We start from the raw sequence: 13493 nt of genomic DNA, 5'->3' as shown, positions 1-13493 counted from the left end.
CTACATTTCATTGAATCCTAACATTTTAGAGTTGGAAGGGACTTTGAAGGTCACCTAGAGAGTAGAAGAACTGTTCTGAGAAAGAATTTCAAGGATGACAGTTTGACCTTAAAAAAAAAAAAAGATTTAAACTGTCCGACAATAGAATTTAATTTAAATGGACATGTTCAAGCAGAAACTTCGTGATCATGTGTGAAGGATGAGATCATAAATTCTGGATCTTAGAGCTGGAAAGGACTTTAAAGGATCATGTGGTCCAGCCCCTGTGGTCAGATATTCAGTTAGGAAACTGTCATTGTTACTATATTAAAGAAGTGGAAGTTGATCTCCACATTTGCTTATATGGTACAAATACTGGATATCTTGCCCTGAGGATGTTGGTTGTTGGCAATTGTTTTTTAGGGAGTATGAGTTAGAAAGGCTAAGTGGTTTGCTCAGATTAATATACAAACTTTAGTGAGCTCATGGTGGCTGTATGATTTCTAGATCTCATTATGTTTCTGAGGCCTTAGAAATACTTAGGATTATGCTCCCTGGAATTGTTTTGGGAGTATTCATTAGAATTTGGGGAGGATTTCTACTTAAAGTGTAGGCAGACACACAAAATGGCAAGTTTGGTAATAGTGCCAAACAGGCACTTAGGTTTGTGTGCTTTCCTTATAACATCTTCTCTGCTGATTGACACCCCCTCAGTAAGGTGTGCTTTCCCAAACCAGACTGGGAAATCCCTTGAGTAAACTGTAATTCCTAAATTGGCTTCAGAACTGATCTCCCTGCCCAGTTTGAGGTTATCAGGATAGGATCCACTCTAGTTAAGACCCAGAAGTGTAGGGTTCTCTAAATGTGGGATATGAGCTGAGTTGGGGCTGGTGGTATGCACTGTTTTTTTGTGCTGGGTCATAGGAGACGCGTACCCTTCTGTATTCTGGGTGTTGTTGGCTGTACTAGGTGGTAAAGTAGAAAAGGGCAAGTCCTTTGTAAATAGACCCCTTTCCTTTTTAAAATTTGGAGATAATTTTTAAGGCAGGTGTGAAACTGATGTGAGGAAAAGGTAGTGGTTAGACTCTGCTTTGTTTAATCACTTATTTGCTAACCAGGATTGCACAGGCTATTTTAATAGGGTAATCACTGGACTAAATTTATTGCTCATGTTTTTTTTTCCTCTGTCCTTTTTTTTTTTTTTCCCTCTCTCTTATTTAATGTTATGGTAATTCTTTTAAAGAATTAACAAAATCTAGCATACTGTTCCACTGTACATAGGTTAAGGGATTATTTTTCTAGCCCCAATACTTTTTTTTTTTTCACAGAATATGTTGTACTCTGTATTGACAACATTTTTGGACTCAAGCATTGATAGATTTTTGGAACTGATTTTTTTCAAGACTTGGGTACATTTTCCCCAGAAATAAGATAATGGCTGCTGAAAACATGAAGCATATCTGGAAAGGATCCCAACTTTTGGTTGAAAATTTAATTTTTCTTTTTAAACAGAAGAGGAAGGGTCAGGGGCAGAAGTTCACAGAAAACACTCCAAGTGTGGACCTTGCAAATATAAAGCTGAGTGTGATGAAGATGCAGAAAATGTTGGGTGAGTTGATTGAGGGAAGGGGATAAACTTACTTGGAGGTTAATTAGCATTAATTAATTTTTTAACTAAAATAAGTACATATATCAGTATTTTTCCTCAGGACTGTTCTATCAGCATTATTATATTATAGAAAGGTATCATCTAATTTGCTTCTGTGTATTTTGTGCGTGCCTTCTATGTTTTTTTTGTTTAATGCTAGTCTATTGGCTTTTAAATTGATATAATACTATAGCTATTTAAGTGTTTTAGAATGGAAATCCATTTATAATTTTTTTCATTTTACCGCTGCCTTTTTTTCACTGATAGTTTTACATATTTTATACCAAGTGCTAACTTTATTCATCAGAATTGCTCTTATTTGGAATTATCTTACTATTATATTTTTAACTAGTATCAATGATAAACAGTTTTTCTTTTTCTTAACTTGCATTTTTATATACAAACTTTTCATGTATTTCAGTGTATTAAGAAAAATTCAAAACATTCAAAATTTTAGAGATAGTAAGTAAATATTATATAATAAGTAAAAATTATTTCTGGAAATCTCAGCTGCACTGATTGACATTTTGTTTTATTTTCTCACTCATGTTCAGCCTTCTCTAAGGTGGGTTTTGTAGCTGGACAGCATTGTCTGTCCAATTTTCCTGTGCACTCCCTGTGAGAAGGGTGTTGTTTGGTAGAGTAGTAACAATATAGACCTCATCAACACGGTCATGTTTGTTTCTTCCTTTCATCAGGTTCCTGTTTGTTTATTCCCAGTCTCAACCTTCTTTCATTTCTCTGTGGTTCTTGCTTTTTGCATAGTTGATTCTAAAAGCTTTAATGCTGTCTTTAGGACCTTATGTAGCACAAATGGATCTTCTTCACTTCCTCAATTTTCCCTTAGTGCATATTTTACAACACTTATTTTATAGAGATTTGCACTTTCTTTCTTACTCATATGTATTTTCACTGTGAATTTCCAGACTCATGTTTTATTCAGCCCTTAAATGCCTATTTAAGCCTTTTACTGATCAATGGTAGTATGGTTTAATTAGCATCTATGCCTGGAATGAGTTTTACAAATCAGGGTAACGACATTTTCAGTATTTTGGTACAGAATCACCTATTTGTCTGGCACTTGGTAAAATTAAATGTCTGATAATTTACTTGATATATGTTTGAAAGTAGGTGAGAATTGGCAAAAGACACGGTCAATAAAAAGTAAATTCAGCAAACCCTGAGTTTGCTCTGTTTCTGCATATTGGTCACTTGGATTGACATGTCCATCTGTTTCAATCAGAGTGGATTGATTTGTAAGAACATGTTTTCTAAAGTAGATTTTGGCCTGTAGAACATGAGAGAAATGATAGCAATGTGGACTTGCAGAGAGAACAGGTAACAGATACTATGTTCTCTTCTTCTCTCTTTGTACTGATGATATGCATGATGAAACACCAGCATTTCTGTGTGTGTGTGTATTTTTGTAGATATTTAGTTCTTTTCAGTATTTTTCCTCAGGACTGTTCTATAATAGTGTTCAGATTCAGAAAAGCTGTCAGTGATTGATGGGCTTGATCTGTTGATCTGTTGTTATTCCTTTGACAGTACCTCTTTTCAGTCCTATTTTTTACATTTCTCTGCTTTCATTTTTCATCCCTTAATTGAAAGAGATAGAGATCTTTTGCTGGGAAGTAGAATGGATTCTGTGTAGTTTCAGAGGTGGCCCCAAGTATGACATCTATATGATAAAATACACATCTTTCTATGTACCCCTGCTCTTGGTGGAATATGTAGCTTATGCCCAATCAGAGCAACTCTGTTGTATATACTAAATTCATTTTGTGTGTGTCTATTTGAGAACTTGTAACTGCTGTTCTTGCAGGTACAGGCTCTAAGCATAAGAAAGTGGGCATAGACCAGGGAAGGGCTTACCGATAGTAAGGAGCATGCAGGCTGAGGAGCTTCCTAAGGAGCACATGGATAGATTGGGACAGGCAGCCAAGACCAGGCCAGGAAATTGATGCAATAATAGGAGAACATTAAGGAAGCAAACTGTGCCTTTACCTAGAAAATAAGTACATATATACATAGTAATAATAGATATTAAATAAAACAGAATTCTATAAAATAATACTTAACCTTTACTAAAAATAATGTAGTCTAATATTTTCCATACTGATTATGACCTACAGTTAAAAAAAATTGCTCTGTAATGTAACTAATAGATATTTTATTTCATATTACATTTTTAGGTATGGGTATTCATTTTTCATTTAAAAAAATATTTTATCTTTTCTCATTTTGAAATGTCTTTCCTATCAAAAGAAATGCTATATATAACCTATCTGGTTTCCAAAGGGCAGCTAATCTTTTTTTTTCCTTTTGTAGTTGGTTAATTTCTTATTATTTTTTAAAATTTCTTTTTTTATTTAAGTATGGTTGATGTACAATGTTGTGTTAGTTTCAGGTGTACGGCAAAGTGATTCAGTTATACGTATATATATCTATCCTATTTCAGACGCTAAAATCTTTCTCTTGCTTTAAAACTCTTTCTTTTTTTCTTGCTAATAGTTGGAAAGAAAACTGGCTATTTGGGGGAGGGGATAAATGGTACCATGTAAGTTAATTTTCTACTATTTTTTTTTTTTAATTTTATTTTTTATTTTTTTAATGCTATTCTTGTCTGCTTACATTCTTTTTATGTATGTATGTATGTATGGCTGTGTTGGGTCTTAGTTTCTGTGCGAGGGCTTTCTCTAGTTGTGGCAAGCGGGGGCCACTCTTCATCGCGGTGCGGGGGCCACTCTTCATCGCGGTGCGCGGGCCTCTCACTATCGCGGCCTCTCGTTGCCGAGCACAGGCTCCAGACGCGCAGGCTCAGTAATTGCGGCTCACGGGCCGAGTTGCTCCGCGGCATGTGGGATCTTCCCAGACGAGGGCTCGAACCCGCGTCCCCTGCATTGGCAGGCAGATTCTCAACCACTGCGCCACCAGGGAAGCCCTAATTTTCTATTAAGAGAAGTGTAGTTTTTTATTTAGCCATTTAAATAGAAATTGATTTAAATATATTGTCTTAGAGTATACAAAACATATTCTAACATTCTTAGAGTCATATATTGTATAGTTTGTTGCATTTTTCAAATGCTGTTATATAGATTATTTTTTCAGCTCTTTATGGCAGTCTGTCCAGTGGGTAGGGCAAGGAAGTATTATCCTGATTTTACTGGGGTTGCTGAGCTCAGAAGAAGCTGAATGGCTTGTGATCAAGCAGCAGAACCAGAACACAGGTCTCATGACAAGAGATTTATCCATTCTGTTGTGCACATGTGTGTAATACGATGATCTTCTCAGAGGCCACTGCTGTTTTTAGTGGTAGCTGTTTCACGCCTACTAAAGGCTCCATTCTGCTTTGTGTTTTGGGTTCTACATTGTTTTATAAAAATAATTTTTCTTCTCCCATGTCAGGCTCTTCGCTGTTGCATCTGGGTGCTGTCAGTTTGCCTTGTCAGTGATTCTGACTGTAGATGACTCCAACTTATTAATTGCCTCTCTGCTTCCCTGAAATAGGAAACAGTATGCTTGTAGAAACTATATCAAATGTAGGAATAAATTCTAAATGTAAAATCAGAGTAAACAGGTTCTTAGTGAAGTGTATGAACTTCAGATATTGCATGAATTTTGTCTCTCTTGTCTGCTCAGTGGCTATTTTATTTATAATTTAAATTATTTTTGCTTGTGAGAGGCTTTTTTCCTCTTTCTTCCTGAAGCACACTGTGTCTCTCTAATGGCATCGTGGGGCTTTGCATGGGTTTGTGATGGCTATCTTCATTGATGCTTACCTTTTGAATTTATACCTAGAGCGAGGTAGTTGAGGTTCCAAGAAATTTGACTCCCACATGGGTGAGGTTTCAGTATTCCACTGCGACCGTTGTGACATACAGTGGCTAGACTTTCTGCTTAGTCTTAAAACTTGGAAACAATACCTGCTTTACAGAAAATTGTATTTCTTAAACTACATAATTGTAGCAACCACACTCCCTCTTTATCTAAACAGTATTTCTAACCTGTCCAAGGCTGAGGTTATTGCTGCAAGATAGCCCTCAGCTGTTTGTCTGGACGGTGGGGCCAGGTAATCATAGAACTCCTTCAGCCAGGTAGACCTTTTATATACCTGACCTAAATCCCTGCCATGAACGATTTGAATAGTCTATAAAGTCATCTGGCATAATGTCAATACAGGAGAGTTATAAAAAACCTCCAGTTATTCCCTTGAACTTTGTCTGCCATGTGCTTTATGGAAATTGTCCCTGCTCTTCTGCCTCTTTGATGTCAGTCATTTTGGAGATGCTGTTTCCCTTTTCCCCTGAGTGATGTAAGCTCTCAGAGTTGCTCAGAGAAAGAATCATGTAGGTGTGCAGTATGACAGACAACGTTGAGAAGCAGTTAATTCACCTGTTGGACATCTTTGTCATTTATGGTACCATTTTCTGTTTGGACACAGTTGCTGGCCACTATCACAGTCTGATGAGTCTCTCCCTCAGAACGTGGAATGAAATTTTGTTGTTGTTGTTTAAACAGAGAGAGTAATGCTATACATCTGTCATCTCCATTAATGTCCTCCTTTCTGGAAGTTGCATATACTTTTAAAAAAAAGAACAACCAAAGGAGTGCTTTTCTACCATTATCTACTCTTCGCTTCTGATTTCCTCCTAATCAGAGATGACAATAATTTTCATCATTTAACATTGCCTGACTCTGGATATTTGGAATCTAGACTTTTAAAACTATTTAGGTTTAATAAATTTCTACCAAGGCCCCTTAGATTATAATGGAAAAATAATTGTATGTTGTCCATTATGCTCTGATAACAGGAAATAAACACTATTAAACGTTATTTTATACCAAGTATAACCCAGATGTTAATAATGACAGGCTCATTTGTCCAGAAATGCAGAACACAGTATCCCCATGGCCTCCTGCAGTTTGCTCTGTTACTCTTTGATGATTTGCCTCTGTTATTCTGTCTGCCTGAAGTCCCACCCCTGTATACCTACTTGTTTAATTCCTACTGTTCCTTCCAGCTTGGCTGAAGTATGACTTCAGCACCTCTTCCTAGCAGCCTCCCTTGCTGTTTCTGCAGTCCCTATGAGTTAGGTGACTAACTCTGTGTTCCTCCCTTGGTCTTGAGAAAAACAACCTCCACATAGCACTTATACTGTTGGGATCACTAACAGATTGTGGGCTCCCTGAGTACAGGGACTTTGTCTTGCTGGTTTCTATGTTGGATGAACTTGCCATAAGGTTGGGTATGTTAGGGTCCCTCTATAGGTCTTGTTGAACTCGTGGCAGTTCACACAGGGCTTTCCTGTTCACTTAGAGCCGCACAAAGGGTCGTTGTGATGGTTTAACATGTGTGAAAAGCACTAGTAGTATTGTGAGGAATTTGTAGCAGGTGAACTTGTTGCAGGCTTCGTTAGGTGTTTCTGAAATCTAAATAACTTCACATGAATTAGTTTAAGCCAGTGTTTTCCTAACTGCTAAATAAAACTTACCATATGGAGAAGGAATGACACTTTCTATGTACAGTAAGGAGAAAGGAAGAGACAGGATAGATATTTTTTCAATAATCATACCTTTCAGATGTACATAGTATTTGATGATTTCAAAGGGCTTTTTACAAAAGCTTATTTGATTCTGTCACCAGTGTTTGAGGTATTATCGCTATTATTAAAGACTCAGAGTTGTGATTTGCCAAAATCCTAGAGCTAAATCAGAGAAGTCATTGAATTTATTCATGTGTGTATGTATGCATTCATGCCTTTGAAATTCATAGTGTTAGAAATTCAAAAGCTTTAAAAGGCTATACAGTAAAAGGTCTGTTTCCCACCCCACCCCTGATCCTCAGCTACCCAATTGTCTTCACTAGAGGCAGTCACTGTGATCTGTTTCTTAATCTCCCAGAGGTATTTTTTGCATGTACAAGCAGGTATGTACACGTATTCTCTTTCTTTCCTTTTTTTAAACTAATGGCAGCGCACTATACATACTGCTCTACTCTTTATTTAAAACTTTTTCTGTAAAATGTACATTTTGCATACAGATGTGTTTAAAACATACACATGCAATTTAGAGAATACTACACCTATGTACGTAACACCTAGGGTACAAAATAGAATATTGCCAAATTCACAGTACCGAGTGTTGACTTAGCCGGCACTGTTAGATGAAGGCTTACGGAAAAAGACACATTGAACAGTCTCTGTGTCAGAGTCTGACTTTTGGCTTCCTGGTTTACAAGATTCCCTTCTGGGGAAGTGGGTGGGCAAGACCCTGAGTGAGTTATGGGGAATGTCATAGGGCTCATAGTTGAAACATCTGGCAGGATTCTCATGTCACCAGGTATGGATGATTGGCAGAAATGCGGTCAGAGAGTGGACTGCTCTGTGTTTTCTACCTCCAGCTCTCAGGAGTACGTCAGTTAAATGAGTGTGCTCGTTTGGTTCAGGTAGTTGACGTGAAGGGGAGAGCAGGAACTTCATCAAGGCAAGTACAATTAAGAATCTGAGCCAGGCTTACCTGGGCATTCTGTCCTCTGGCTAAAAAGAGGGTAGTAGGCATCTTGGTAATGGCATCTAGCAATACGACTGTCCACAGAGTGAAATTATCAATATTTCAGTGTGGGGACCTCCCCGGTGGCGCAGTGGTTAAGAATCCACCTGCCAATGCAGAGGACACAGGTTCGATCTCTGGTCCGGGAAGATCCCACATGCCATGGAGCAACTAAGCCCGTGCGCCACAACTACTGAGCCTGCGCTCTAGTGCCTGCATGCCGCAACTGCTGAGCCCCCGTGCCTAGAGCCCCGTGCTCTGCAACAAGAGAAGCCACCACAATGAGAAACCCGCACACCGCAACGAAGAGAAGCCCCCACTCGCCGCAACTAGAGAAAGCCCATGCGCAGCAATGAAGACCCAACGCAGCCAAAAATTTTTTAAAAAAAAGAAAAATTTCAGTGTGGACTGGTTGCCCTCTTAATAAAACTGTCATCTTGGAATCTTCCTTCAATGTTGTGTCTTTTACAACAACAATCAGTTCTCCAGTTCTCCTTCACCAACTGGGCGTCCTACAATTCATTTCTTTTTTTTTTTTTTTCTTTTTTCTTTTTCACACACACTGTATTTTATTTTTACAAGAGATAAATAGACTGACACCAAGCATTGTACATGGATGACCACAACAAAAGCAACAATGATTGCAATTACCAAACATGAAACACACTCATACTATGTCATAATATTGACATTCAGTCCAGTAATCCTCCACTGTAACAGCTCCTTTACTTTGCAGTGAAAATTGATTTGTATATTCTTTGCCTCTGAGTCCTTGTGGGATTTTTTCTTTTTTTAAATTCAACCAGAAAGTCACAAAAATTATACTCATCCTCATCAGTTCACTCAGTCCCATGTAATTAATTTTTTTTTTTTCATCTTGATCTTTTGTTAGCACTTTTATGAGCTCATCAGTTTTTCATTAGAGTTCTGAAAATGCTTATTCATTCAGTTCAGCAGTACAGTCAGGTACCAGAAACCTGTACTTGTCAGAGTCTTTTCCATGAATTTCCTGAAGATGAAACCCTTTTATAGGAACATATTTACAAAAGCATCAGAGTACACCCAGAACTGTCTGTAAATGACAAAAGACTTAAAAATGACCACGGTTAAAGATTTGATGAAAGTTCATAATAATGCAGTTGACAAGAAAATTAGTTATTTCTGAGATATACATTTTAAAGTAATAACTAGGATTAAGACTTATAACATTATACCAGAACATATAAGATTTTTAGAAATTTCATGTAATGTCTGAAACATTTATATTAACATATTTTCATACAAATAACCCAATGAAAGTTTAGTATTAGTTGTTTTGTTTGTTTGTTTATACTGCAGGTTCTTATTAGTCATCAATTTTATACACATCAGTGTATACATGTCAATCCCAATCACCCAATTCAGCACACCACTATCCCCACCCCACCGCTGTTTTCCCCCCTTGGTGTCCATATGTCTGTTCTCTACATCTGTGTCTCAACTCTGCCCTGCAAACCGGCTCATCTGTACCAGTTTTCTAGGTTCCACATACATGCGTTAATATACGATATTTGTTTTTCTCTTTCTGACTTACTTCACTCTGTATGACAGTCTCCAGATCCATCCACGTCTCAACAAATGACTCAATTTCGCTCCTTTTTATGGCTGAGTAATATTCCATTGTATATATGTACCACATCTTCTTTATCCATTCATCTGTTGATGGGCATTTAGGTTGCTTCCATGACCTGGCTATTGTAAATAGTGCTGCAATGAACATTCGGGTGCATGTGTCTTTTTGAATTACGGTTTTCTCTGGGTATATGCCCAGTAGTGGGATTGCTGGGTCATATGGTAATTCTATTTTTAGTTTTTTAAGGAACCTCCATATTGTTCTTCATAGTGGCTGTATCAATTTACATTCCCACCAACAGTGCAAGAGGGTTCCCTTTTCTCCACACCCTCTCCAGCATTTGTTGTTTGTAGATTTTCTGATGATGCCCATTCTAACTGGTGTGAGGTGATACCTCATTGTAGTTTTGATTTGCATTTCTCTAATAATTAGTGATGTTGAGCATCTTTTCATGTGCTTCGTGGCCGTCTGTATGTCTTCTTTGGAGAAATGTCTATTTAGGTCTTCTGCCCATTTTTGGATTGGGGTGTTTGTTTCTTTAATATTGAGCTGAATGAGCTGTTTATATATTTTGGAGATTAATCCTTTGTCCGTTGATTCGTTTGCAAATATTTTCTCCCATTCTGAGGGTTGTCTTTTTGTCTTGTTTATGGTTTCCTTTGCTGTGCAAAAGCTTTTAAGTTTCATTAGGTCCCATTTGTTTATTTTTGTTTTTATTTCCATTACTCTAGGAGGTGGATCAAAAAAGATCTTGCTGTGATTTATGTCAAAGAGTGTTCTTCCTATGTTTTCCTCTAAGAGTTTTATAGTGTCCAGTCTTACATTTAGGTCTGTAATCCATTTTGAGTTTATTTTTGTGTATGGTGTTAGGGAGTATTCTAATTTCATTCTTTTACATGTAGCTGTCCAGTTTTCCCAGCACCACTTATTGCAGAGACTGTCTTTTCTCCATTGTATATCCTTGCCTCCTTTGTCATAGATTAGTTGACCATAGGTGCGTGGGTTTATCTCTGGGCTTTCTATCTTGTTCCATTGATCTATGTTTCTGTTTTTGTGCCAGTACCATATTGTCTTGATTACTGTAGCTTTGTAATATAGTCTGATGTCAGGGAGTCTGATTCCTCCAGCTCCGTTTTTTTCCCTCAAGACTGCTTTGGCTATTCGGGGTCTTTTGTGTCTCCATACAAATTTTAAGATGATTTTTTCTAGCTCCGTAAAAAATGCCATTGGTAATTTGATAGGGATTGCATTGAATCTGTAGATTGCTTTGGGTAGTATAGTCATTTTCACAATGTTGATTCTTCCAATCCAAGAAGATGGTATATCTCTCCATCTGTTGGTATCATCTTTAATTTCTTTCATCAGTGTCTTATAGTTTTCTGCATACAGGTCTTTTGTCTCCCTAGGTAGGTTTATTCCTAGGTATTTTATTCTTTTTGTTGCAATGGTAAATGGGAGTGTTTCCATAATTTCTCTTTCAGATTTTTCATCATTAGTGTATAGGAATGCAAGAGATTTCTGGGCATTAATTTTGTATCCTGCAACTTTACCATATTCATTAATTAGCTCTAGCAGTTTTCTGGTGGCAGTTTTAGGATTCTCTATGTATAGTATCATGTCATCTGCAAACAGTGACAGTTTTAGTTCTTCTTTTCCAATTTGTATTCCTTTTATTTCTTTTTCTTCTCTGATTGCCATGGCTAGGACTTCCAGAACTATGTTGAATAATAGTGGTGAGAGTGGACATCCTTGTCTCGTTCCTGATCTTAGAGGAAATGCTTTCAGTTTTTCACCGTTGAGAATGATGTTTGCTGTGGGTTTGTCATATATGGCCTTTATTATGTTGAGGTAGGTTCCCTCTATGCCCACTTTCTGGAGAGTTTTTATCATAAATGGGTGTTGAATTTTGTCAAAAGCTTTTTCTGCATCTATTGAGATGATCATATGGTTTTTATTCTTCAATTTGTTAATATGGTGTATCACATTGATTGATTTGCGTATATTGAAGAATCCTTGCATCCCTGGGATAAATCCCACTTGATCGTGGTGTATGATCCTTTTAATGTGTTGTTGGATTCTGTTTGCTAGTATTTTGTTGAGGATTTTTGCATCTATATTCATCAGTGATATTGGTCTGTAATTTTCTTTTTTTGTAGTGTCTTTGTCTGGTTTTGGTATCAGGGTGATCATGGCCTCATAGAATGAGTTTGGGAGTGTTCCTTCCTCTGCAATTTTTTGGAAGAGTTTGAGAAGGATAGGTGTTAGCTCTTCTCTAAATGTTTGATAGAATTCCCCTGTGAAGCCATCTGGTCCTGGACTTTTGTTTGTTGGAAGATTTTTAATCACAGTTTCAATTTCATTACTTGTGATTGGTCTGTTCATATTTTCTGCTTCTTCCTGGTTCAGTCTTGGAAGGTTATACCTTTCTAAGAATTTGTCCATTTCTTCCAGGTTGTCCATTTTATTGGCATAAAGTTGCTTGTAGTAGTCTCTTAGGATGCTTTGTATTTCTGTGGTGTCTCTTGTAACTTCTCCTTTTTCATTTCTGATTTTATTGATTTGAGTCCTCTCCCTCTTTTTCTTGATGAGTCTGGCTAATGGCTTATCAATTTTGTTTATCTTCTCAAAGAACCAGCTTTTAGTTTTATTGATCTTTGCTATTGTTTTCTTTGTTTCTATTTCATTTATTTCCGCTCTGATCTTTATGATTTCTTTCCTTCTGCTAACTTTGGGTTTCGTTTGTTCTTCTTTCTCTAGTTTCTTTAGGTGTAAGGTTAGATTGTTTACTTGAGATTTTTCTTGTTTCTTGAGGTAGGCTTGTATAGCTATAAACTTCCCTCTTAGAACTGCTTTTGCAGCATCCCATAGGTTTTGGGTTGTCGTGTTTTCATTGTCATTTGTCTCTAGGTATTTTTTGATTTCCTCTTTGATTTCTTCAGTAATCTCTTGGTTATTTAGTAACGTATTGTTTAGCCTCCATGTGTTTGTGTTTTTTACGTTTTTTTCCCTGTAATCCATTTCTAATCTCATAGCGTTGTGGTCAGAAAAGATGCTTGATATGATTTCAATTTTCTTAAATTTACTGAGGCTTGATTTGTGACCCAAGATGTGATCTATCCTGGAGAATGTTCCGTGCGCACTTGAGAAGAACGTGTAATCTGCTGTTTTTGGATGGAATGTCCTATAAATATCAATTAAATCTATCTGGTCTATTGTGTCATTTAAAGCTTCTGTTTCCTTATTTATTTTCATTTTGGATGATCTGTCCATTGGTGTAAGTGAGGTGTTAAAGTCCCCCACTATTATTGTGTTACTATCAATTTCCTCTTTTATAGCTGTTAGCAATTGCCTTATGTAATGAGGTGCTCCTATGTTGGGTGCATATATATTTATAATTGTTATATCTTCTTCTTGGATTGATCCCTTGATCATTATGTAGTGTCCTTCCTTGTCTCTTGTAACATTCTTTATTTTAAAGTCTATTTTATCTGATATGAGTATAGCTACTCCAGCTTTCTTTTGATTTCCATTTGCATGGAATATCTTTTTCCATCCCCTCACTTTCAGTCTGTATGTGTCCCTAGGTCTAAAGTGGGTCTCTTGTAGACAGCATATATATGGGTCTTGTTTTTGTATCCATTCAGCAAGCCTGTGTCTTTTGGCTGGAGCATTTAATCCATTCACGTTTAAGGTAATTATCGA

At 37.0% G+C, this 13493-nt stretch overlaps 1 protein-coding gene across 1 annotated transcript in view; it reads left to right on the top strand.

Annotated features, from left to right (window-relative positions):
* Positions 1-13493, top strand: part of TMEFF1 (transmembrane protein with EGF like and two follistatin like domains 1) — a 97771-nt gene that overhangs the window by 46800 nt on the left and 37478 nt on the right. The window contains exon 5 of the mRNA XM_061200175.1: positions 1492-1588. Coding sequence (XP_061056158.1) covers positions 1492-1588 — 97 coding nt within the window. The remainder of the gene's footprint in view (positions 1-1491; positions 1589-13493) is intronic.

Source organism: Eubalaena glacialis, chromosome 9 (assembly GCF_028564815.1).
Source record: "Eubalaena glacialis isolate mEubGla1 chromosome 9, mEubGla1.1.hap2.+ XY, whole genome shotgun sequence".
In the NCBI taxonomy this organism is placed as follows: Eukaryota; Metazoa; Chordata; class Mammalia; order Artiodactyla; family Balaenidae; genus Eubalaena; species Eubalaena glacialis.
The sequence above is the reverse complement of the archived record's forward strand: the minus strand, read 5'-3'. Positions and strand labels throughout refer to the sequence as shown.